This window comes from Pteropus alecto, unplaced genomic scaffold (assembly GCF_000325575.1).
Source record: "Pteropus alecto unplaced genomic scaffold, ASM32557v1 scaffold7, whole genome shotgun sequence".
Classification (NCBI taxonomy): Eukaryota; Metazoa; Chordata; class Mammalia; order Chiroptera; family Pteropodidae; genus Pteropus; species Pteropus alecto.
The window spans coordinates 1047260-1073577 of NW_006494614.1; the positions used below are offsets into that span (position 1 = coordinate 1047260).

General features: G+C 31.8%; 1 protein-coding gene across 1 annotated transcript in view; it reads left to right on the top strand.

Moving 5' to 3' along the window:
* ASCC3 (activating signal cointegrator 1 complex subunit 3) overlaps window positions 1–26318 on the top strand; it is a 259616-nt gene that overhangs the window by 40878 nt on the left and 192420 nt on the right. The window contains exons 5-8 of the mRNA XM_006926271.3: window positions 8158–8278; window positions 12760–12964; window positions 13660–13801; window positions 14421–14546. Coding sequence (XP_006926333.1) covers window positions 8158–8278; window positions 12760–12964; window positions 13660–13801; window positions 14421–14546 — 594 coding nt within the window. The remainder of the gene's footprint in view (window positions 1–8157; window positions 8279–12759; window positions 12965–13659; window positions 13802–14420; window positions 14547–26318) is intronic.

Below are 26318 nucleotides of genomic sequence, written 5' to 3' on the forward strand. Positions count from 1 at the left end.
GATCATCATATTTTTTATTGTTACAAACTGTTTAAGGATTTAGCTATATATAAACATTCTAAAACTTGAAAGTAGAATAAATCGAGCATATAGAATGTACATGTCAATTATACTATCACAATCAGTGACCAATATACACTTACTCAATTATTCTTTCTACTTAGGGTTAAAATTGAAATCTTAAGTTTGTTCAAGATAATGGAAAATTAATCATGATGGTTCTGTTATTTTAATAACTACAACCTTAACAAGTATTTTGATGATTCTGAAGGGGGAAAAAAACCCCACAAATCAGGAACTCGTTACTTATATTATTGTTAAACCTTACTTACATATTTTTTTACTTTGGTAATTTTAATCCTCTCTCCAGTTTAATATGAGTACTGGTTCTCATAACTTAGTTGCTTATGTATTTTATATTTCAACCGATACTCAGAAAAAGTGATTAGGGATTAAATTTCTGTGTAAAGAGTTTAGTGCCTTGCATATCCTCCAAATAGAAGGGTCCTCTGATAAGTGCTGTGATCTTTATTGTCTGTGCCAATAAAGAAAGAGGCTAAACATTATCACTTGCATATTATCAGTCTACCATGAAACACAATAAATAATTCTCATGTAAATATTAAATGTGTAATGAGGAGTTATGCATATATCTCTGAAAAACGTTTATTTTCTTTTGATATACAAGGAAAAGAGCTTACTTGAAAAGTAATACCTCACCTACTAACTCTGTTTTATAAATCTTACCATTTAAATGCTCAAGCACATTTTTAATTTCTGTGTGTAAGTTGCTATTCTTTTTCCTACTAGCTTAGTTCACAATGCCATGTCTCTTTACTTGGAAGTTGGCCACTTTCTAATGGAGACCCTGCACTTACTGCATTTCGATCTCTCTTAACTAGTTCCCGTTAGGTATTAGGCTAAGGAACTTGCTTATTAACTCAAATGATTAAATAGTTAAAACATTTATTTATTGCTATTATGAAATAAAAAATATTAATATTAAAGTTACTAAAATAATTTTTCACTGATATACTGTTTTAGAAAATGCTGTATGTCAGAGTGATTCCCATGTGGTTAAATTGTTTTTGGTAAAACAGGTTTTCTTTTAAAAATAAGATTTGATAGAGGAAATAAAGTTTAAATTGATCATTGGTTTTTGTACTTTAGCTATCAGCTGATCTGTCTACGTGATAAGGGTTTTTTGTTTACATAATGTCTGGTATTCATTCCAAACATGGTAAATGTGTGGAAACCTGTTTTATTAAGTTAGTGATGCTTTATGTACTTAGCAGACAAAATGTGAAAACATTGGTAAGTCAGAATCTGGTTTGTATTATTTAAAAATAAAACCTTTTCTGATTAAGTGGTATATGTTATTGTAGTACTTACTGATGTGGTAGATGCCAGAATCTGGATTTAGAAAATTCTTAAAAGACTAAAAAGAAGAAAGAGGAGGAAGAAAGTGAATTTCAAAAGGAATTCATTTGAAATTCTGGGCTTAAAAATTATTATATAAAGTACTGGATATGGGAATCTTAGGAATCCTCACTTACTTGAAATTCCTATGAGAAAAAACCTTAAAACCAAGTGTTTTTATTTGGCTACACATTCAGTTTAAGCCAACAGTGTGATGTTGTTACCAACTTATGCCTTGTTCAGAAAAGTTTAAAATTTAGTCCAAAGTTGTTATAATCTGTGTGTGATCTGCCCTGATCAAATTATATGTAAAATATTATGTTCAGTTTTGGATATCATTTATGAAGAGGCTCAGTCAAAGGTTTTCTAAAGGAACCTTGAGGAGAAATCATCTAGAAATCAAGTTATCTGACTAATAGTAAGGAATTGATGGGCGTTTACCTGGGAAAAAAAGAAATTGTGAGTTAAGTGTGGCTTGTACTTGGACTTACCTTCAAATATTTGAAAGGCTGTCTTGTAGAAATGTTATTAAGATCATTCTCTGTAATCCCGGAGGGCACAGTTAAGCTGTGGTGATTGGACTCAATATGAGGAGGGTATTTTTGACAATTGGCATTCTCTACCAGTGGCATGAGTTGCCTTATCAGATAATTCATTAGCCAGAAAAAATTAATCCACAGCCTTAAGTATTTATTAAGCATTTCATTTAACAGACGAGAAAGCTGAGGCTCAGAATCCTTAAGAAAGTTGCTCAGAGTCATATAATTAGGAATTGGCAGAATTGATAATTAAACTTAGTTCTTTCTGATTCCAAGCCCATGTTTTCAACTGTCTTGTAAACTGCTCTCCCATGGCAGTAATAGCTTTTATGGGAGCTTCGTTTAGATGTCCCATAAGGTCCCTTCCCAAATGAGATTAGATGACCCCATTGTAATTTCTTGGGAAGGTGCATGTGAAAGCTGACTATGAGGAAGATCATTATGTTTTAGTATCTAACAGACTGAAGTCTAGACATACTGGAGGTCAACAGGAAGGTTGACTAGAAAGTTCTGATCTAATCAATGAATAAAGTTTTATTTGGAGCAGTGGTTTCAAACCTATTGCCTTTTACAGAACACCAGGATATATTGTATCTAATTTCACTGTTGAACCAAGAATTATTTACCAGTAGAAATTGGAGGTAGAATATATGCACACATATATTACAGTCATGAGTGCACTTCCATGGAAAAATGCTGAAGTAAATATGCATATCAAGTATTTTATTAGTAATAGTTTATTTCTTAATAAGTGATAGTTGGTTATTAGATACTTTTGTATTGTTTTCTCTGAATTGTTCTATCATGCTTTCTTTTAAATGATAAATGTATCAGTATTATGTATATTTAGCAAAGATTCACTGAATATTTCTTCAGATCAAGACAGTGTAAAAATATACACTTTATGTGTAAAGAACTTAATATCTTGTGGGAAATAAGTAGTGTACAAGTGTTAGGTATTGTTATGATACACATTATTTGTGTACTTTTCTTACTCCCTTATTTGGTTATAGTCATTTATTTTAATACTACTAAACACCTAAAGTTAATTGCTTACACTCAAGATACTATGTTAAATACGTTTACAAACATTATCTAGTTTATTTCACAGCCCTGCAAAGGGTATGTATGTACTCTTCTTTATGCTGTACAATGAGAAAATGGAGGCTCAGAAAGGATATCTAAGGTCTTAAAGCTAGTGAGTAGTATAGTAGGCTCAGAATTTGAGCCCTGTCTGATTATTCTCCTAAACTGCTATACTAGCATTCGTAAATTTGTTAAATTATTAAATTAAATGGACTGACAAGGGGTAATATATAGTAATGGCTGAGTTGCTGATTAAGAATTCAGTTATACAAAACATGTTTTGAAATAGGAGCAGTGATGGTATCAGTGGGTTATACATAATCTGTATTTCCTTAAATTCTAATAAAATACCAGAAATTTTCAGAAACATCATTTAACATTTTCAGAAAAAATATATTAAATATAAATATCGATCATAAGACAGATCAGAAAACTGTTACATTGTGAAAAACTTTCATAACAGAATGATTCTTTGAAGCATTGGAGTCCAAGCTTTTTTTTCCTATCTTCTATTTTTGATAATGCATCTCTGATATAAGCGTACTTACTTAATTTTAAATTATATACATGTACTGCAATAACATTTATTATAAGACATACATGCAGTGGGGAATTAGAAAAGGTGCTATTTTAAAAATAATATTTAACTTTATTAAAATTCTTTCTAGTCAAATGTGACTGAATGTACTTCAGTATTTTTGAATCTTAATTTAACACTTGTGATGTTTTGACATTCTGGTTATATGTTCAGTTCATTTAATACTTTATAACAATGGAGAAACAATGGAGAGCCATTGGAGAGCTTGTTGGCATGAGGTAGAGGAGGGAGGTATTGTACATTGACCAGACTTGCATTTCATAAAATTCACTCTCATTGCTATGTTGAGAATGGATTAAAGTGTGTTTTGGATAGATATGCAGAAATCATTTAGGAAATTTTTTGAATGGTACGAGCAAAAATGTTTGGTAGCTTAAAACAAATAAGCAGAAAGACTTGAAATCTGTTTACTGGTTGAGATCAAGAAGACTTGATAATAGATTGGATGATAGATGGGGTTGCGTGCTGTGGGGTAAGGAGGTGTTAAGGATGCATTTTGGGCTTTGACTTATGTAACCTGTAGGAAGACCGTGCCAATTATGGAAACAGAACGTTTAGAAAATAGTGAAGGGGGCGGAAAACCATAATATAAGTTTTGGACATGTAGAATTGTGAAAGGCCTTGAGACCTCCAAGTGGATATGGTAACTGGGCAATTAAATTAATATATGGAGCTCAGAGGTGAGTTCTGAGAAGGATGTATATATTTAAAACTTTTCAGCATATGCTCGTTAATGCAAGCTAAGGGCTGGATATGAACAGCTAAGGAGAGACTATGGAGAGAAGATAAGGGAAAGCCTAGGATTAAACCATAAGGAACACCAACATTTAATATCAAAGTGAGCTGGAAGAGAAGACAGGATGGTAGCAGCCAGAGTGGTAGGATAAATATAAAAGCAACATGTCAAGGTTAGCGAAAGAAAAAGAGTGTTTCAAGAAGGATAAGGAGGATTTAGCAATGTGGGGTGATGCATGGAGGAAGATCATGCAAGGTGGGGCCAGAATAATATTCATTATCTTTATCAAATTAATGAATGAGTATCCTTCAAGCAGAATGGGTAATAATAGATAATAATATATCTGCTTTTGAAAAAGTTTGCATAGACAACTTATTTTTACTTTGTTTTTCATGTTCTATAATTTTTATTGTAACCTCCTTAAAAATTTTAGATTAGAATTAAGCTCAGCACTCCACATATGATTCAATCAATGTAATGCCCTTTGGGAGGCCGAATGAGATTTTTGAGATATTATATTATTATTACTACATCAAATTTTTTCCTAGCCTTCATTGCATTTTTTATTCATATTGAGCCTGCAAATAACCAACCTCCTATCCTTTCAAGATTTTCCTTAGAAATTTATTTGTAGGACCAGTACACCTGAGTTTTTTAAACCTAATTGGGGGATTTTTATATTTGTCTCTTTTACTTCTCCTTAGGTCTGGCGAGATTATATCAGACTATTTAGAGTATTTTAAAATCTTGATTCTATTAACACTTGAACAAATTTGATTTAATGTCTCCTAGTTTGTATATCACTGATAAAGTTTTAATAAGGCAAAGCCATGACCAATCCTTGAAGAACAATTTTAGTGGCTGATTTCTATATGGAGATTAATGCCGTAACCCTCCTAACCATATTGTTATCCATAAGGATACCTCGTTCACATCAAGATATTGTGCCTATTGTGCTATTTTTTAAAATGCCCATTTGATACGGAGAATGGTTGGTCTCTCTTTTGAAAGGGGTTTTTTTGGAACTTCAGATAGACTTGGTTTTGCCTTTTAATGAATTCTTTAATGTTAACTAGATGGAAACAAATGGAACTAACAAACCTTTTATAAATATTGAAATTTTATTTGCTTTAAAGCCTTTTTTTACTAATTAAATACATTTTTGACTAGCCTAAGTAGTGTTCAAACAAGATATTAACATGACCAGAATTGTGTTTTACTTAGAAATAATGTTTTGCCTCTAACTTTGAATAAACCCATAATCCAAGTATGTTTGTCATATTTATTCTGTGGTTTCACAAACCCTCAGCATATCTCTGCATACCCCAGTTTGAGAACAGATTTATAGTTTTTATTTAAGCTCTTTATCTCTCTTTTTTCTTAAACCAATTTTCATATGATTTATAGTATAATTTTCCATGGTATATTATTTAAAGGTTTATCATTACTTTATATTTTGTGTTTATGATGTAATGTCTGTGTTGGGAATATAGCATCCACTATAGCATTTTTCCTATTGGAATAAAAATGACATAACTCAGAATACAGTAGAAAGTGGGGATTACCTTTCCTGAGAGATTCACAAGCTACATTCATCTATTAAAAGTATTGTGAGAAACAAGGATATAATACTTTTAAAGTTAGTCTGCACATGTTCTGAAATAATTTTTTTTGGCGTCTCAGGATCATAGTCTGTTGGTTAACTTTTTGACTCTTTCCATTCATCATTTTAATTTGATGAAGAATTACTTTAATGAAAAAGTATTTATAATAACATTAAGAACTACAGGAACCTTTGTTTATTTAGAAATACCTTAATAGATAATAATGACTCTAATAACATCTACCAGGAAAAAGGATGTTATCTGTCTATTCTTATTGTGTATCTTTTAAATCTCATATTCTTAGTTTGTAGCCAGGATAATGATACTTGCCTTTTTATTGTTTGAAACCTGCATTTTTTTTGTAACTCTATAGTTGATGTCTGTTTCTGTACCCACTGCTAACTTTTCCCTTCCTCTTTTTTTTTTTTTTTAATTGGATAGCACTGGAACTTGTATCAGTGCATAGCAGCTGTACCTTTACAAACAATCACTCTCACTGCCAAATTAGTTTGTAGTGCAAATCTTGAATGAGAACTGCACCTGCTCTCAGTGTGGATGAAATAGCAAATGTTAGGGAAAGCATCATTTTGGGATTGCTTTAAATCTGATGGCAGCTGATCTCAGAATTCTGCTGGGGATATTTCATCCTGGAGTCATGGAAGCCCTGCTATTCACAGCAAAACAGCCTTCTTGTCCCTGTTGCTAGATCTTAGGTGTGTTACTTTTAAGAAATCATGTGCTCTTTGTGCTGTGATCCCACGCTTGGGATGTTACATTAGAAGTTATTTTCAAAATGTGCTGGTGGTTTATTAAAATTATGTTGTGGATTAAAATTTTTTAACTAGACTCTATCGTGTGTAAACACTGAATTTCAGATTAAGTGACCTTGAGTAGCTAAGAATATGTGTAAGGGTAACTGCAATGAGAAATTATTTTCTTATGAAAGAAATGGTCTCTGTTTAAGAATTAACACATTTTTTGAGAATTGATAGGATATAAAGGATGTTTTGTGATGTGTGTAGAGAGCATTTCCTGCTACAATTAGTTTGGAATGTTGGGGGAAAGTAACTGTGTAGGTATGTATTGCAGTTTTCTTTTTTGAATTTCCTGGTCCATTAATATGGTATACCCTTAACATTAAGCACGGGGCTTGTGTTTGACTAAGAGCAATTCAAAACACTCAGTAATTGGGAAAATTATATTTAATCTTTATCTTTCAACCCTAAGTAATTTTTTTGTTACTTTTAGTATTTTAAGTCACTTTGGTTCATGATTTTAAACATAGCTTTATTGATATATAATTCACATACTAGACAATTCACCCATTTAAAGGATATAAATCAATGATTTTTAGTGTGTTCATAGATATATACAAACATCACTAAAGTCAATTTTAGAGCATTTTTATCACCTCAAAAAGAAATCCACCTTTAGCTACTGTCCTCCTACTAGTACATCCTTCTTCTCTCCCCCATCCCTAAACAACCACTAATCTGCTTTCTGTCTTAGACATTTCCCTAAAACCTGTTTCCTGACTCTGGAATCAACTTAATCTTTGGCTGCCATTCTGTATAGGAGAGTAAGATATGCATGGAAACTTTTTATAAAGTTACATAAAGCATTTGCAGTATCATGTTTTAAATTTCAGATTTATTAAGCATTAAAAATTATTAAGCATTTATAAATAAGACATTAAGCTTAAAAATTTCACCTCATAATTCATTAAAACATTTTAATGGTTCTTTGACTCTAAAATGATAACTGTTATATAGTAAGTTGTAAGAAAAATGGTACTTTATTTGGGAAAACCAGAGCAGTATGTTACAAGCAAATTAATTTTAGAATTTCATTTGGTTATATCAAGAAAGAGCATGTGTAAGAATTTAATATTCTGTGATTTAGAGTTTATATACAAATCATAATTATTTTTAAAAATCGAATCATACTTTTTAATTAAATAATTGCAGATAGCCTTTATAAAGTCAAAAGCTCCATAGCAATATGAAGTTATTTTTCTTTCCTAAGTTAACTTTTAAAGTTTTAAAACTGTGTTTTTCTAAGTACTTTTTGGGTATTTCTATATATAACTTCACACCTCTGTAGAACAGGGTGTTAATAACTTGACAAAGTTAATTTTAAGGTAACAGATCTTTTTGATTTTCTTCCTCTTATAAGCTATTTGAACTGCTGGGACCTGATGGACTTGAACTTATTGAGAAGCTTCTCCAGAACAGAATTACAATTGTGGATAGATTTCTTACTTCTTCAAATGATCATAAGTTGCAGGCTCTTCAAGGTAAGAAAGTGTTTAGTGGTATTTTTAATGTAAAGGAAAAATTCACTGGTTAGCGAATCTTTTTAATATAATTATACTTATAATGAATATCCTTTAGTTTATTATATAAGTTACTGCTATCATCCTTTTAAGTAGATTTTAGATATGGCAGATTATGAAACAAATACCAATGCCCTAAGAAAACGTTACGGAAAAGATTCTATTTATGTTTAGGTGTGGCTTTGTTTGTTGCAGATTTGAATAGACAAAAACAATTTTAAAAGCGAATGTATAGTAGTTACTATGGGCCAAGTAGTGTTATAATTCTTTCCAACTATTTATTTTGAAAGTTTTCAAACCCGTTAAATGTACAAAGATAGTACAATGAACAATCATATGCCCTTCATGTAGATTCATCAGTTATCAACATCATTCTGCTTTCTCTTTCTCTCTCCCTTCTTCCCACTCTACGCACATGCACGCACACATATACACGCACATATACACCTACATTTAATATCTTTGCTGAACAATGACTAGAAGTTGACAGCATCCTAATACTTCACTATAAAATCTTCAGCATACATCTAAGAATGCAACAGTCACCTACTTGACTGCAGTACAATTATCACACTTAGCAAATTGAACATTTATACTGTCATGTATTACATATATTTTAAAACCCCAGAAGATTTAGGGAGAGTTGTCTAGGAAGCCAAATTATAAAAAAGAATTTGATTTATGATCAGTTTGGCACAACTAATGCCAAACTCGGGTTTTAGGTGATAAGCAGGAGAACTGAATTTCTTACCTTTATCCCAGTGTTCCTTGCCAGCCATATAAATAGTTACGAATTTTTAAAAGTGAGCATAAGAAATTAAACACCTTTCTTCAAACTAGTCAACATTTATCTTTCTTCTACGTAAGTCATGCCACCTTTTCCTTTTTCCTTTCATTTATGTGTATGGCATAAAAGGAAAAAAACAGCCTAGATTTAAATCCAAAAATTTTTATGCATTTCTTTTATCTCATAACATAATTTGATTATTGATAGTTGCCTTGAGTTGTTTTGAGATTTTTAGAAACTTTGAAGAACTGAATTTAGCCACTTTGTCTTTTTCCAGATCTTTGGTTTCTTTACGTGTATTGAACACTTATAAACTGCCTTGCTTTAAGAGGGCTCCTACCTGTTAAACAATGCTTAATCCAGCATTGCAATAAACCAGCAGAGTTTTGGAACGTTTAAAATGGGTATCTGTCACATGAAAAGGAATAAGTTTAAGTATTTAGTCTCATGATGTAAATTCTAAGAATTTGGTGTTTATTTTGTTAGCCTTCTAAATTTTAATATAGAGATACTTATTGATTTCACCTTTTTATTTAAATTCATCCAACTTATTTTTTAAACTTTTTTTTTTATTTTTTATTTTTCAATTATAGTTGACATTCAATATTATATTAATTTCAGGTGTACTCACCTTTTAATAGTGTCATTTATTAACAAAAAGTTTAAAATGAGTTCAGCTCCACGTATTTTTTTAGGAAGCTGTAGATGCTGAATTAGTGTCTTACAGTTTCATTATATTTGTTTTTATATAGAATTTATACACAAAATTTATTTTATTAGGATAACTTTTTAGAAGCAACATACTTTTTAACTCAAAAACAAATACTAAATTTGAGTTATTAAAAAAGATATTTGAGTCTACGGCCATGCTACCCTTAACAAGCCTAATCCTGTCTAATCTCGGAAGCTAAGCAGGGTCAAGCCTGGTTAGTACTTAAATGGGAGACCACCTGGGAAGACCAGATGCTGTAGGAGTAAAAAATAAATAAAAAATAAAAAATAAAGGATTGTAAGCTGACAAGGTCCTTGTAATCTGTGAGGTCAACCATGGGTTGCCTCATCTTAAAAAAAAAAAAAAAAATTTGAACCATCAGTCTTCCCTTAAATTATGTTCTACTCTTAAAACTTAAGCTCGTATTCTTTTATTTTATGCCAGATCATTATGAACATTGGTACTATCTAAGAATAATCATTATACTACAGAAAATTGGGGGTATTTCAACAAGTCTTTAAGTTTTTCTAAGGACTATGATAAAGAAGCTGACAACCAGCTTATTTTAAGTTTTTTTTTTTTTTTTAAGTAGAGTTTTTTGTGTACATGCAATAAAAATGATTTTCCTTAATTTTGGGGGGAGGGATAAAATACTTATGAAGAAAAGCTTCTTAGGACTCATTACAACTATTGTCATTCATCTTTTAATATAATTTTGTGTTGATGATCATTCAAAATTCTCTCAAAAATACCAAATTGTATTTTTATTCTTTATGAAGCTACCGTAGTTTGACAACCACATCCCATTCTTTTCTTTGGTACCCAGAATCATGGCCTATTTGCCATATAGCATTTTCTAGCTTTCATATTGATTTTCTTTGAATCTTTTTATCCAGATATATACCACCCTACTCTATCTCTGTTCTTATAACCAAGAAATTAGGTGACAAGGAATTTAGGTGACAAGTGGGTGGGTGTAGTGTACTGACTGCTAAGTTGAGGATAGTTGTAATTAAATTCTATTTTCGGGACTGATGTGGAGAATGTTTAGTGCAGGATATATCATAAAATAAAAATTAAGTTGGCTCATGCTGTCAAGTGAAAGTGGTTTGAGTAATTATACAAGACTTTTTTTCTGCTGTAATTGCATTCTGAAAGGATACAAGCTTCTACATTGTTCCTTAGTAAAATTTCATGTTAGAATTCCATTTCTACTTGTCAGTCTCTTCAGTTAGTTGAACCCATCAAGGTGAACTATACATTTAAACCTTTCCTACTCTACAAATTTATTTTTTTTTATTACCCATTATGTTCAGTCTTACAGGATGTATATTCCGTATATTCTGATTGAAGCTTTAGAAAACTATCTGTGATGTAGACATATTTTCTTCTTATAATTTTAATTTTTTATTTGGATATGTATATATAAGTGTATATAGTAATATTTTGTTAGTGTCACATTTGTCTATAATATTAATGACATTAATGTAGCATTTAGTATGTCATCAGAAGTAGTTTCACACACAGAATCTTTAACTTTCATTTCTAATAAGTACATGGCATTAGTCACACATTTTTAAAAATTCTGCTTAATATCTGATTGTGTGCCTTTGTAGTTTAACTTTCTTTTAGTTCAGAGTACATGTGAAAATTTTCAATATGCTGCATTCTTTTTCTACCACTGAAAGATAGTAGGTTCGAAATTCAGTCATTTTAATAGGTGTATATGATTTATTTAGAAAACGTACTTTTTTTCAGAACTGTAAAATAAGTCCTAATATAAATGGGATTATATCTTCTGTCATAATTTTGAAATGTAATAAGTCTTTCTAACTTTACTTTTTGAAACTTATAAAAAGCCATTATACAGAAGGATTATTTCATGTGGTTGAGAATTAAAATGACTTATTCAAAACCATGTAATGAGATAATGACAAATGTCAGAGAATTGTGAAGATTTGACTTGAGATGAATTTAGAAAGCTAATTTTCCCTTCTTGGTGCTGTGTTTAATTTCTGCTTTGTTCTGTATGTATCTTGGAATTTGATAAAATAATTTGCACTGTGCTCCTTTAGAGTATGGGCCAAGTCTCATTCTTCATTGTCTTCTTGGCCTAGTAGAAGTGCCTGGAACCTAGTAGGTCCTCAATACAAAAATGTATATTGACTTGAATTGCTTTCAGCAACATTCCTGTCAGCTGCTTTGGGGCTGCACTGAACTAAGATACTACTACTTGGAAAGATTTATTTAAACACAGAAGGTAATCCTGTTGGAAGAAAAATTTTTCTGAATACTGAGTGACAAACCACAGGTTTACATTGTACCTTGTAAACACAAGCTTTAATTGACCTGGTTCTCCTTACTGGTTCTGGCCTTTTTCCATTTTTTTTTTTAAACTTATAATTCCATGAAAGGATAGACCATACTTTTTCTTCATTTGCCTTGGATATCTTCTAAATATATCCTGATCTAATGTTAAATTTTCTTTCACATATAAATAAGTAATAACATATATATAATTTAACGTAGTAAAACCTATTTTATAGGGAAATGTTATATCCAGTATGTAAAGAATATATTTTATTACGTTAACAGTAAATGCTAATTAGTATTGGTAACTATTATATATTGAAATAATATAAATAGAAATTATTTCAAAATTATAAAATCTAATTTTTAGGTTCCTTATTTATATGTAAGAATTTATAACATTAAACTGTTTAATCTATAGGAAGAAAATATCCACTGACTTCTCTTAAGCCACTATGTAATTTCATTTAGATATTGCGATTTTAAAAAACCTCTCCTTAAAACACATAATCGAATGTGCCAGTTTTTAAAACGAATTTATTAGAGAATTGTGCTATCTTGTGTTTCGATGGGGGGAATGATTTTCATAAAAGTTAAACTTGTAAAACATGATGTTTTAAATTTGCTTCATAGACAATTGCAAAAAAATTTTAGGAGAAAATGCTAAACCCAATTATGGTTGTCAAGTAACTATTCAGTCTGAACAAGAAAAGCAGCTAATGAAACAATACCGCAGAGAAGAAAAAAGAATTGCCAGGCGAGAGAAAAAGGCTGGAGAAGATGGAGAAGTTTTAGAAGGACTTACGTGCTTTGATCCTAAGGAATTGCGGATACAAAGGTAATAAAAGCCAGAAGCTGAAGAATGCTTGTGCTGTAATTGCTACTTTTATGTATCATTATCATTTTTTAGTTTTAATAATATATGTGATTCTTCCAGTCATGTTTTCTTACAAGAATAGAATTTTGTTGTACGAAAGCCTAATTTTCTGGGATAAGAAAGCAGGGATATGCTTAATTAGAATATTCTTGGTTGCATCTAGCTGAGAGATTTAGATTATAGAGGTAAGCTATTTTTGGGGTGCTGTGCATACACCACTAGGTTAATATTTATGAAGCCTACACAAATTTATTTTGAGGCTTTTGTCTCCATGAATGAATACTTTTCCCCATGTTGTTATTTAGAAGTAGAATAATGGAGGAAAATGAAAAGGCATTACGCTTGATCTTGAAATATTGAAACTCATTTTTAAAAAAAAGTTTATACCTTGTTAAATATCTTTGGATTGTGACAAGCAAAGTTATAAATGAAGAACATTTAGTCAAACTTCTCAAATGATGTTACCTAAAAATGTGTTGATTCTTATATGGTTACATAGAAAATATCAGAATTGCCAATATCTTCCTTTGTAGAGTTCCATTTTCTTTTTCATACTGTAAGCCTACCTGACATAGTTATAGTGATCTTGTTTTACTATGTGCTTTCTTTTGCAAGATAAAAATTTCAGATTTAGCCTATTGTGTTTATATTTACAGGGAGCAGGCACTTATGAATGCTAGGAGCGTCCCAATTCTGAGCAGGCAGAGAGACATGGACTTTGAAAAAATACGTTATCCCCATGTTTATGATTCCCAGGCTGAAGCCATGAGAACATCAGCATTTATTGCTGGTGCCAAGGTATGTCATTGATATATGACCACTTTTGGATAATATGTCTATTTTTAGAGGAAATGACACATAGATTTTTTTTGTTTCCTTTGTTACTCTAGTACTAGTTAACTATGCTATGCTAAATTGTATTTTAAAATGCTGGACAAAATGTGATGATGCAGTTTATGTAAAGTTCTTGACACATAATAGGTATTCAAAATGTATTCTCGCATTTTTGCAAAATGTATTTATGGAACTCGTATTTTTGCATTTTAGTAGATTCATCGCTTTTTAACTAAACTTTACACTATATATATTGCACATTTTTATTAGCTTGTGAGTACATGTCTTAAAAGAATACCATCTAATTAATGTGTACTTTGAGATTCATCAACGTAACATCATTCATGTGTTATATGATACATGAATGCTGAATGTGTGTGTATGGTTTTTGTTTGTTTTTCTTTTCTTTAGGTTTCCTTTCCTTTAAATTAGCTAAATTTATTTTCCAGTGCTATGTCATAAATCCAGTAGTTTTTGTATTTTCTCTCTCTTCCTCTCCCTCTCTCTAACTAAAGAATATTTATCGTAGAGCATTTGTTTTAATTTTTATTTTTTACTGGATTTTAATTTTTGATGTTTATAGATGATTTTGCCAGAAGGAATTCAAAGAGAGAATAACAAGATATATGAAGAAATAAAGATTCCCTACAGTGAACCAATGCCAGCTGGCTTTGAGGAAAAACCAGTTTATATCCAAGACTTAGATGAGGTGAGATGATTATTTTATACAGTTGATATTTTTGATGTTTGATACGTTTTATGAATGGATTTGTATTGGGAAAACTATTTTAAAAGTCAGTTAGCTAATACAATAAAAAGACATGCCGTTGGTTCAAAATTTTTAAAAATGCACATATATTTATATATATATTCTATTACACATCAAACATATTTATGTACATTTTTTGTATATATTTCTATAACTTCATGTTTATTTTGATTATTTCAGCTAATATTTATTTTAACTTGTATAAACTGATTTAAGTAAAATATTTTAAAAGATTCATGTATTGTATCAATATATCAAATGGCCAACTTAGAATAGAATAGAATATTATTTGGGGAAGTAGGGACCAAATTTTAAACTATTTTACTTTATTTTTCCTCAACTTTTAAATTTTGAATAATTTCAGACCTGTGAAAAAGTTGCATGAATAGTACTATCCATATACCCTTTGTCTCCATTCGCCATTTGTTAAAATTTTGCCGTATTTGCTTTATTTCAAAATAAAATATTTTTAAATTTAAAGTATACATATTATTTAAATTTAATATTTTCTATCATCAAAGTGAAGTTGCTTTATATATATGTACACATATATATCATAGTCAGTCAGAAATATTAAGTAATACAGGCAAGCAAAAAAGCAGCATAAAGCAGCATAATGAATAACCGCAGCCAACCAAAATTAACTCCATTCTATATATATGTGCGCATGTGTATTTTTTTTACAAAAACAGAATCGTATATGTAATTTTGTGTATGTTTGTATATATAGTTACATATATATTTCTTTGTCAATTAGACATTTCTGCAGTATCATTTTTATTTGCCATATACAGTATTCCATTCTATGCCTTTATTACAGTACTTTATTGTTACAACTTTAAGTTGTTTTCTACAATAAGTTTTTATAGTAGACTAAATCGTAATTAAATTTTGTATTAGCGGGTTTCATTCTGTGCCTCAGAATTACCTGTAGAACTTTTCAAAATCCAAATGCATTGCCCCATTAGTCAAGATAGCTATATTTTGATGACTTTTGGAGTTCTGTAGGTGATTCTGAAATGCAGCCAGGGCTGAGAGCTTACAGAATTAAATAATCATATACATAAACCTTTTTAAACTAATCATCATGAGCATCATTATCATTAAGGTTTATTCAGAGTTATATATTAAATACTTTTTTCATGTAAAAATATCATTGATATTCATTGTCTATATAATGAATGAAACAGGCTTATTTTTCCTTCATACTTATTTCTAAATAAATACTTGATTCATTTTTATTTAGATTATTATAGGAGTAAAAACATTTTTCCGAATGGGCTAATTCCTTCTACAGCCCTTTCTTTGCCATGTAACTTAATATATTTATAAGTTCCAGGATTAGAATGTGGACATCATTGGGGATCAGTATTCTGCCTATCACACATGATATAGATGACCACAGTTTAACTGTTCACCTATTGTAGTGCATCTGTGTTTACAGTTTGGGACTATCATGAATTGTATAAATCTGTTCAGACTGCCACAACAAAATACCACAGACTGGATGGCCCAAACAGTAGAGTTGTTTTTTTCACCATGGAGGCTGGAATTCCCAGATCAAGGTGCTAGCAGATTTGCTTTCTGGACTGAAGATAGCTGCTTTCTCACTGTGACCCTATGGCCTCAATTGGCCTCTTCTCTATGTGAGCTCAGATTGAGCAGATAAAAATCATTGGTGTCTCTTCCTCTTCTTATAAAGACACCAGCTCTGTTGGATTAAAGTTCACCCAGATGACCTCATTTAACCTAATTACTTCCCTAAAGGTCCTATTTCCAGATATAGTCACATTGGGAGTTAGGGCTTTAACTTCTGAATTTGGGGTGAGGGGAAGCATAATTCTATCTGTAACATAGATAAAGCTGCTCTAGACATTGGTATACAGGTTTTTGTGTGAGCGTAAGTTTTTATTTCTCTGGGCTAAATGCTAGGTCAGTTTAGTTTTATAAGAACTACCAAACTTTTATCTAAAGTAACATTTATATCCCCACCAGCAATTCAGTGTGATTTAGTTTTTCCACATACTCACCATTTGGTGTTGTCACTATTTTTTGTTTTTATTTTTAGCTATTTTAATTTATATTTTTAATATGTATTATTTATATTTATGTTTTAATCATTCTGATAGTGTGTAGAGATCTCTCGTTGTGGTTTTAATTTGCACTTGCATAAGGGTTCGATAATAATTGAGAAGTAATACATTCAAATGCAATGCGTCATTACTAATACATAAGTAAACTATCTGAAGTCATATCAGTGTAGATAATGATTCCACCAGATGTCATAAGTGTGAAATAGACCGCAGGAGAAAACACAGGTGTTAACGGAATGTTAATTTAGTACATGCTTCTCTTGCTTGGATATTTATTAGAAAAGGTAGGAAAAGTGCATTTGAAGATGGTATCTTTCTCTTTTCACTGAAATCATAATTACATGTCATTCCTAACAGTCCCATGGAACTATAGATAAATGCTTTTATATTTTCTCCCTGACCAGATGTCGCATCGGATAAATTTGTGCTGTCTTCTTAAATTACTTCTGTAATTTGATTAAAAAGATAAGGAGAATTTTTAAATTATAAAATGATGTACAAAACTGCTCTTACTGCTGTTAAATGGGTTTTGTACATTCTTGGAAAGGGAATAATATAAAAAAAAATTTAGATGGGTTTCTGTATTAGTCAGGACGCATTCACTTGGAAGTTAGAGAAATCAGTCAAAGCAAGCTTTAACAAAAGACAATTTATTGGCCTTTCTTAACTAGAATGTCCAGGAGTACAGCTGACATTGTACTGAGCTGGATATATAGGTTCATGTGATGTTGTCAAATCTTTTCCTTTGTCCTTGTCTCTCTTTTACTCTGCATCTGTCTCTCTCTCTCTCTCTTCATTTTCTTCTCTTATTTTCTTTCTCTTTACCTGTATTTCTTCCTCCATCTTCTTTACCCTCTCCACTCCCCTTTCTGATTCTTTGGTTCTTTTCATCCCCTGACTTCCAAATAGACTTTCTTCAGGTAACCAGGGAAAAATATATGACGATCACTCCAAACATTTCTGCTTACCCTGTACCCTAATCCAAAAGGCAAGAGGGTTTTCCCCGCGAGTTCTGCCAGAAGAAAACTCCTGGGATGAACTCTTAACTTTCCAGCTTGGGTCACCAGTTCATTTCTTAACCAACTGCTTTCCCTCTGGTGGGAGTGTGGGGCTCTTATTGACCATGACTACTCACTTTTGTATCTTCATTGTCGGCCCCCATGAGCCAGCAGGAGCCAAGGAGGAATTTTCCAAAAGAAAGATGGGTACTGTTACTGAAATGTAGAATGAGAAAGATGCAAAGCAAACAGAACTATCTCTTTGATATTTTGAAAAAAAGAGGTTCGTCTTTTCATTAGTGTTAAATAGGTTGATTTCTGTCTATTTTCACAGTCGGGAGGTACGTTTTTTTAAATTGCCAATAGAATATTATTTAGCAAAAATGGAATACTGACCCAAATGTAACATCTGGTTTGGAAAGGTAATATAAAAAAGATGCATATAATGTTTCATTTGAGAAGTTAAGAAAGTTGAGTTGTATAAAATCCGAATATAGAGAATTTGAGGTTTTCTATGACCCTAGTTCTTGAATCCCATGCTTAAAGGCTAGGTTCTGGGAGAAATAACAAAAAGGATATTATGCCTGATCTTAAGTTACTTAGTGTAGTGTATCTGCCCCACACCATTTGCATGGAAATAACTGATACAGTAGGGGTGTATAAGACTCTATGGCAGCACAGAGAAGACAGACTAATGAGTGCACAGATGAAACCTTCATAGAGGTGAATGTTGAATGCATAGGATTTTGCCAGATAGACAAAGCGGGTGGGGTGTATCCCAGGCAGAGGATGCACCAAGAAACACTTCGTGCCCTAGAAACAGATATTTCAGTCTTATTAGCATGTGAGCTATATGTGGAGAGTGGCTGCAAATAAAAAGAGACTTTGTACACAAAGAGCTTTGAAAAATGCTAAAGACTCAATATTGTTGGAAATACTACTTAAAAATAGTTATCAAGTGTTTTCACTTAGAGGTATTACTCTGGTTGCAATGCTGAACTGAAGGTTTGAATAGAGCTGCTGCAGTAGTTCAAGAGAGAAATGTTGCAAGCGTGAATTAAGAAAGTGGCAGCCTATATGGAAAATAGGACAATGAACAATAATTTAGCTACTAATATATATAAGATCTGATGATTGATTAATTAGAGTGGATGAAGTGGAGAGAAGAATCTAGAATGACATCCAGGGCAACATGGGTGAGTGATAGTATCATTTATTAAGATGAAGAATAAGAAAAGGAAAAGATTTGTACATGTTAAGTCTAGGAGGCAACATGCTATGTTGGTTAAGAGCATGATATGTTAAGGCCTCTGAATCCAGGCTGACAGAGTTTGACTTGGCTCCCCACATTCTAGCTTTGAGGCTTTGGGCAGGTACTCTCCATGATCTAGTGTTTCATTTGTTAAATTGGGATAACAGTATTTACCTCATAGTTTTATTATGAGGATTAAATTAATATATGTAAAACACTTTAACGAATGTTCAGTACTTATACATTTTAGCTAAAATGTTAGCTTAAAATGATAAATGTAATAATGAAAACTGACATGGTGAGATCAGTCAGAGTATGGGTAAAATGAGGACTTATCATTACTTTGGAAATTATGTGTTTTTTTTATATTTATATATATAATTTGGAAATTATATTTATGCCATTCACCTACTCTTTTATCCCAAACACATGTAGAGTAGTATTGGATTCTACACAGAAAATCAGGAAGACCTAAATATCATAGTCACTGTATTAGACATCTGGAGTAGTTTCTGATTAACTGATAGAAACTAAAGAAAACAGTCATAATTATTGACATCTGTGGTTTTCTCAAGATTGACAGTTTGGAAAAAGTCAAATAGAATAAGCAAAAAAAGTGTTACTTTTTCTTTAGTTTTACTTTTATTCTCTGAACCTGAGGGAATCCTACAACTAAAGGATTTCTTGACATGGTTTGATTTAATCAAATTACAAAGGCAGGAAATCTAAAAGAAGCATCCAGAAAAACTCTTCAGGATATGGATCTTTTTCATGAGATCAACTTGAACAGGATGAAATGTCGCTAAAACCTATACATCCTCCTGAATAAAAAGCTTTCCTGAAACTTCCCACAAGCTCCTTATTACACTATCAAGCATATTATCAATTTCATCAGAACCTGGGCCTTGAATCACTCACTGTCTTTTTAGGAGGTGGTATCATGAAATAATAACAAATATAAAGTTTAAAGCTGAAAAGTAAGCTTATGCTCTTTTTCACATTGATAAAGATCTTAGCAAAGAAGATTTTATAAATTTCATGAGGAAGGAAGCAATATGGCACAAATTTAATTTCTAATCATTTTAACAAATTCTAATTTCTCTTGATACATACCCAACATCACCTGGCAATTGGAGCCATGAAATTCTGATTCTGTTTGCTGCTGTATTTGTTTGTCAGAGTTTTTTAGTACTTATTACCACTAGAACAAATAAATGAATAAACAAACATGTAAATGTAGACTATCTCTATTATTTGTTTTAAATCCCACAATACATTGTTATTCTTTTTCTATGGCAGTCTTTTTTATGGTATCTAATAACCAGGAAAAAAAAAGGTTTTTATACTTGTGTATCTACGTAGTACCCTTTATACCTTTGTGTAGATCTGGATTTCTGTCTGGTATTCACTTCTTGTAGTGCAGGCCTGTTAGTGATGAATTCTTTCAGCTTTGTATATCAGAAAAAGTCTTCATTTTTGTCTTTGTTCTTGAAAGATATTTCACTTGATATAGAATTCTAGGTTGAGAAAAAATTTTTTCACAGTAGTTACAGATGTGACTGCTTTGTCTTGCTTACATTGTTTCTGATAAGTATGCTCTCATTCTTAATCTTCCTCAGTATGTAGCATGTCCTTTTTTCTGGTTGATTGTTGAGATTTTCCTTTTATCACTGGTTTTAAGCAGTTTGATTATGATATGACTTTGTATTAGCTTTCTGTTAGTGTATTAGAAATTAACAATAATTTACTGACCTAAAACATCCATTTATTACATCACAGTTCTGGAGATCCTTTTTAGATGGGCTTTACTGGGTTCCCTGTTCAGGGTTTCACAAGGGCAAAATCATATTACAGACAGAACTCTTATGTGGAAACTCTGGGCGAACTCATTCAGGTTGTTGGCGAAATTCATTTTCTTGCAGTTATAGAACCGAGGTCCCATTTCCTTGCCATAGGTCATTCTTAGCTTCTAAAGGCTGTCCACATTTTTTGGCATGTGGCCCACTCCATATTCAAAGCCAACAAGGGAATATTAAATCCTTTGTGTGCTTCATATTTCTGACTTATTCTCTTGGCAGCTGGAAAAACTCCTTGACTTTGAAAGATTCATGTGATTCAGTGAGACACATCCAGGCAATCTTTCTACCTAAAGGTCGACTGTTCCATATTGTATAACCTAATCAAAGGAGTAAATCAATTATATTCACGATGCTGAGGTTTGTGCAAGCTGTTCACACTGTAGAGTTGGTAGTAGGGATTGGGAAGGAAATCTTGAGAGCCAGCTTAGAATTCTGCTTACCACTGCTATGGTGTGATTTTCTTTAAGTTTTTTGTGCTTGGCATTTGTTGAACATCTTGGATCTGTGGTTTTACAGTTTTCATCAACTGTGGGAAATTTTCAACATAAAATGATTTTTTGTTCCCTTTCTCCTTTTCAGAAACTCTTAAGGAGACTAATAAATTGCATTTCAAGATAAGTCATTATCCAGGGAAGGAAAATGTTCTGTTCTCACAGTTACAAATTATTGGAAAAGTAAGGTATATTAGGGTCCCTGAAGTTGTCACACAATTTACTGATGTTCTCTTAACTATTTGTGTGTGTGTGAGGGGAGTGTTTTTCTCTCTTTATGTTTCATTTCAGGTGGTTTCTATTGCTTTGTTTTTAAATTCACTGATCTTTTCTTTTGCAGTGTCTAATCCCATCCAGTGTATTTTTTTGATTTTTCATCTAAGTCATTGTACCTTTATCTTAAATAGTTTAATTTGGGTTTTTATATCGTCCATGTTTCTATATACATAATGATTTCTATAGCTTAGGAGTCAGCAAATTATTTCTGTAAAGGGACAGATAGTAATTATTTTATGCTTTGTAGACTGCATGGGGTCTCTGTTCCATAGTTGTTACTGTCTCTTTTATTAAAATACCCTTTCAAAATGTAATAACCATTCTTAGCTTATAGGCCATAAAAAATAAAGAAAAATAGGCCTCTGGCCAGATTTGGCCCACAGGCCATAATTTGTTGACACTTGCTCTAGCTTTTGAACAGTCTGTGATGCTTGGTATTTCTGGATTGATTTTAATTGATGAATATTTCTTATTTTCATTAAAATTTTTTTCTGCTTTTTAGCATGCCTCATCATTTTTTACTGAACGCCAGCCATTGTGATTTTACCTGTTGAGTACTAGATATTTTTGTATTCTTGTAAATATTCTTGAATTTTTTTCTGGGACATACTTAAGTTACTTTGCATCAGTTTGATCTTTTTCAGGTCTTGCTTTTAAAATTTCTTAATTAGACTAGAGCAGCATTTAATCTAGGACTAATTTTGCCACACTACCAAGGCAAAGCTCTTCTGAGTTCTCTAATTCCCAGTTAAGATATTTTCTACTATGGCTGGTGAGAACAGGAACTATTCCAGACCCTGTGTGGTAAAGTTTAGGTTTGCTTCCTCTAATCTATTCAGATGGTTATTTCCCCTACCTGGAGTAGTTTTATCATATGCTTGTGCTATTCAGTACTCACTTAAGGGAGACTCTCTGCAGATCTCTGGAGCTATCAACTCTCTCTCTCTCTGTTTCTTTTTTTTTTACAATAAAAATATCTCTCCCAAATGGAAAAACTCAACTCCAAGGTAATGAAGTAGGACATGAAGCTGATGGAGTTGAGAATTATTACTCCACCAAAGCTCACAAAATCCCTATGTTATAGTAGTCTTCAGAGTTTATCTGTGGAATTAGTTTTCTTTTTAAACCAAAAGCGGCAGGTGACTCTGGAAATTGGGAGTTGTAGTAAGTTAAAAGTGGTGTTTTACTTCCTCTCTCCGGAGGAAGCTAATAGCTAATTGCATTCCAAGATAAGTCACTATCCAAGAAAGGAAAAGATCCTGTTCTCACAGTTACAAATTATTGGAAAAGTGGTGTTTGTACTTCTAAGTAAGGTCTTAAGTAAAATGAGGAAAAAAAAAAGAGTTCACCCTACTCCATCTTTCCCATTCTTTACCTATAACAGCAGTTCTCATTGGGCAATATTGCCCCCTCCCCATATCCTCCCCAGGAGACTGTCGGCAATGTCTGGAGACATTTTTGGTTGTCACAATGAGGAAGGTGCTACTGGCATCTAGTGAACAGAAGCAGGAAAAAAAGCTGCTGAACTCTACAGTGCACATGACAGCCTCTCACAACAGAGAATTCCCAAAATGTCAATAACGTGAAGATCAAGAAACCCCAAAAGAACAGCACTGTCCATCAGAACTTCATAGTTAGATCGCTGGAAACTTTTTTTTTTTTTTTTTTGTCTCTTCTAAGTGTTGAGTAGATCAGAAAATATTAAGAAATAAGGTTGTTAAAACTTTTAACCTTCAATCAGTCTCTTCCTAATTTCTTTGATATTTTTGTTATGTGTTTTAGTTTTGTCTTTAGTTTTTATACCAGATATTGTTATTATTGTCATTACTATACAGTTAGTGTATGTATAGTCATGTTTGGATTTACCTATCTATTTTACTAGTTTTTAAATTCCATCCCAAGCTTTCGTGTTCTGTAACTTTTCATTGCCTGAATTTTCTTTTGTGAGAATCAGGTGGTGGCAAAAATTTCTTAATTTTCATTATTCTAAAATGCCTTTATTTTATCATTATTTTTGAAAGATATTTTCCCTGGTAATAGAATTCTCAGTTCACTATATTTTCTCTTAGCATATTAGAGATATTATGCTATCTCATTCTATCTTAGCACAATAAAGATATTAAATCATCTCTTTTTTTACTTTTAATTTTTGAGAAATCTGCAATCTAATCGTCATTTGTTTTAAGGTAAGCTTTTCGCTCTGGCTGCTTTTAAGATCTTCCCCCTTCCCCTAGAATTTTTTAGTTTTACCATCATGTTCCTAAATAAAGCTTTCTTTTTAACTTCTTGTATGTTAACTTTTTTTCTCATTCCGTTATGTGTTTAACATCATCAACCAAAATAAGGGAGAAAAAAGGACTTTACATTTTTCAGGCCCCTGTAACTTGGCAGACATTGTTAGGTAATATCAAAAAAAATCAAAAAAGAAATACAGGGTGTCCCCCCGTCTTCACTGAGCTTGCCACATAGTTGGAGACATAAGAAGGCATCTGGTTAAGTATTTGCCAACAATATACTGTGGAGTGCACTGAGTACAAAATCAGTAGTTTGAATTTAATGTCATCTTATACAGAAGATAGGGATCAGTGCAGGCTATAGCTGTTAATGAAGATTTTTTGGAGAACATGAGACGATGAACTTAACCATGATGTGGGGGTGTATAGAGAAAGGAACAGTTCGTGATTTTTGTGTTCAAAGCTCTGTGTGAACCTGCTATAAAATATCGGAGATTAGGTCTTGTCCATTTTACTTTTTATATAGAAACTTTAAAATGGTATGTTTGTTATAAAAACTTGGTCACTGTCAGGAGGGCCAGTTTTTTATGTATTGGAGTGTTAAAGTATTACTATGGAAACTGTAAGAAAAAACTTAATTTCTCATCTTATTCTCAAAAGTAATTAGGGATTTTGATGCATTCAGCCTACTATGTATGAAAAACATGCTATTGATGCTATATTCTATTTTGGGAGACATTAAATGCTTAATATGTAAAAATTTTATCTGTTGGGTAAGCTTTATTATAAAGTTATAAGAATTTTTATTTAGTTGTGACTCCTACCAATTATTTAAATTATATGATTAAACAGTAATGTTTATTTGTTACAAAAGTGAACTGTAGTTCAAATATATGAAATAGGTCTTATTTGAAAGAAATTGTTATTATATTTTCCCTTCTAAAGGAGAGTTAATTTTGTGTGTATGCCCTGAACTTTTTTAGAACTGTAGTACCACAAAGTCTACTGGGAACACTTGCAAACAGCTAACTAGGAAAGGGCACCAGCTGCTTGAAAAATACCTGCTAAACTAGAGAGAGTTATATCTAACATCTGCCTCTAGCTAGGAGAAATCTAACAAAATAACTTTCTTTACAACCTATACTTTATTGAATTATATGGCAGGAAATTAGAAGAGAGAAGATTAAAAGCTTATGGGCATATTGAGCTACCCCAGAATAATGATTTTAGAACTCAGATATATTCAGAAATATGAAAAGTAGATGAATTTAACTTGTAATGTGAGAATTTCAAATTGTTTTAGAAATGGACTTAGTCTGTATCATCAATATATGTGTATATTGTGGTTACATCATCCTATTATAATAATAATATTTGGTATGATTGTGTTGCTATTTATACTATTTTCATTATTTGTCTCTGGAAATATGTATGCATTTGTCATCAGTCATCAGTAATCATTTCTTGAGCTCCAGTTTGATGCAAGGCATTGTGCTAGGAGGTATGGTGGGTATCAAGAGCTTTAGAATTATAACTCTACCTTTAGGGAACTTACTGCCCAGTTAAGAAAATAGGACTGATATTGAATTCCCAGCTTCACTGTTCATACATTTTAGGATGTGGATCAAGTTGCCTAACGCCTCTGTTTCAGTTTCTTCAGCAGACTGTTTATTTTGAAGATTATATGAATCAACATGCAGAAAGTGTATAGCAGTGTCTGTGATATGTTTTAGGTATCATTAAATTCCCAACCTGAGTAATGCTTATGTAAAATGTTCCTTTGCTTAATTTCTCACATTGATAGCTGAGTTTTGCTGTTTCATCTGGGCACACTTTGAATCTTTCTGTTAAGGGTTATTGGTGAGTGGAATTATTTTTGTATAAATAACTTCGAAATTCCTCAAAGATGAATATTGAAGTATGTAGAAGACGGCATTAATTAAGATAAAGCAAAGTGACTCATTTATTTAGTAAATACTATGCATTTCACTATGTACCTTATATTACATTATTTAACTTAATCCCCTCCTATAAACTGAGAGCAAGAGGTTTACAGAGGACAAGTTTAAATTCGACACAATGGTGCACATATCAAAGAGTGACTAAGTAAACATAAGTTACCTTGCTTTTAACATTCTAAACAAGCTTTTTCAATCTTGATAAATTTCAGTTATATGAAAATAATAATTATGTAATTTGGGGTAATTTTAAATATATCAAGAGAAATTAATATATAAAAAACTCAATGAATTCTTAAGCAGTCTACATAATATCATGTTTTGTTATATGTTTCATAATTTCTTCCTTCAAGTCTTTACATTACTACACATGAAGTTCAAGCAAAACATTTTTCTTTTAAGGAGGCCCTTACTAAACTTCTCCTTTTTAATTAGGTACATGTTTTAAACAGAAGTTTTTGAGTGAGATGTGCTTTGTTTTTTTCCAGAATGGGTTGTATTAAATTACTGAAAAAACAAAATGACTAAGAAAACATAAGCACTGTATTGGG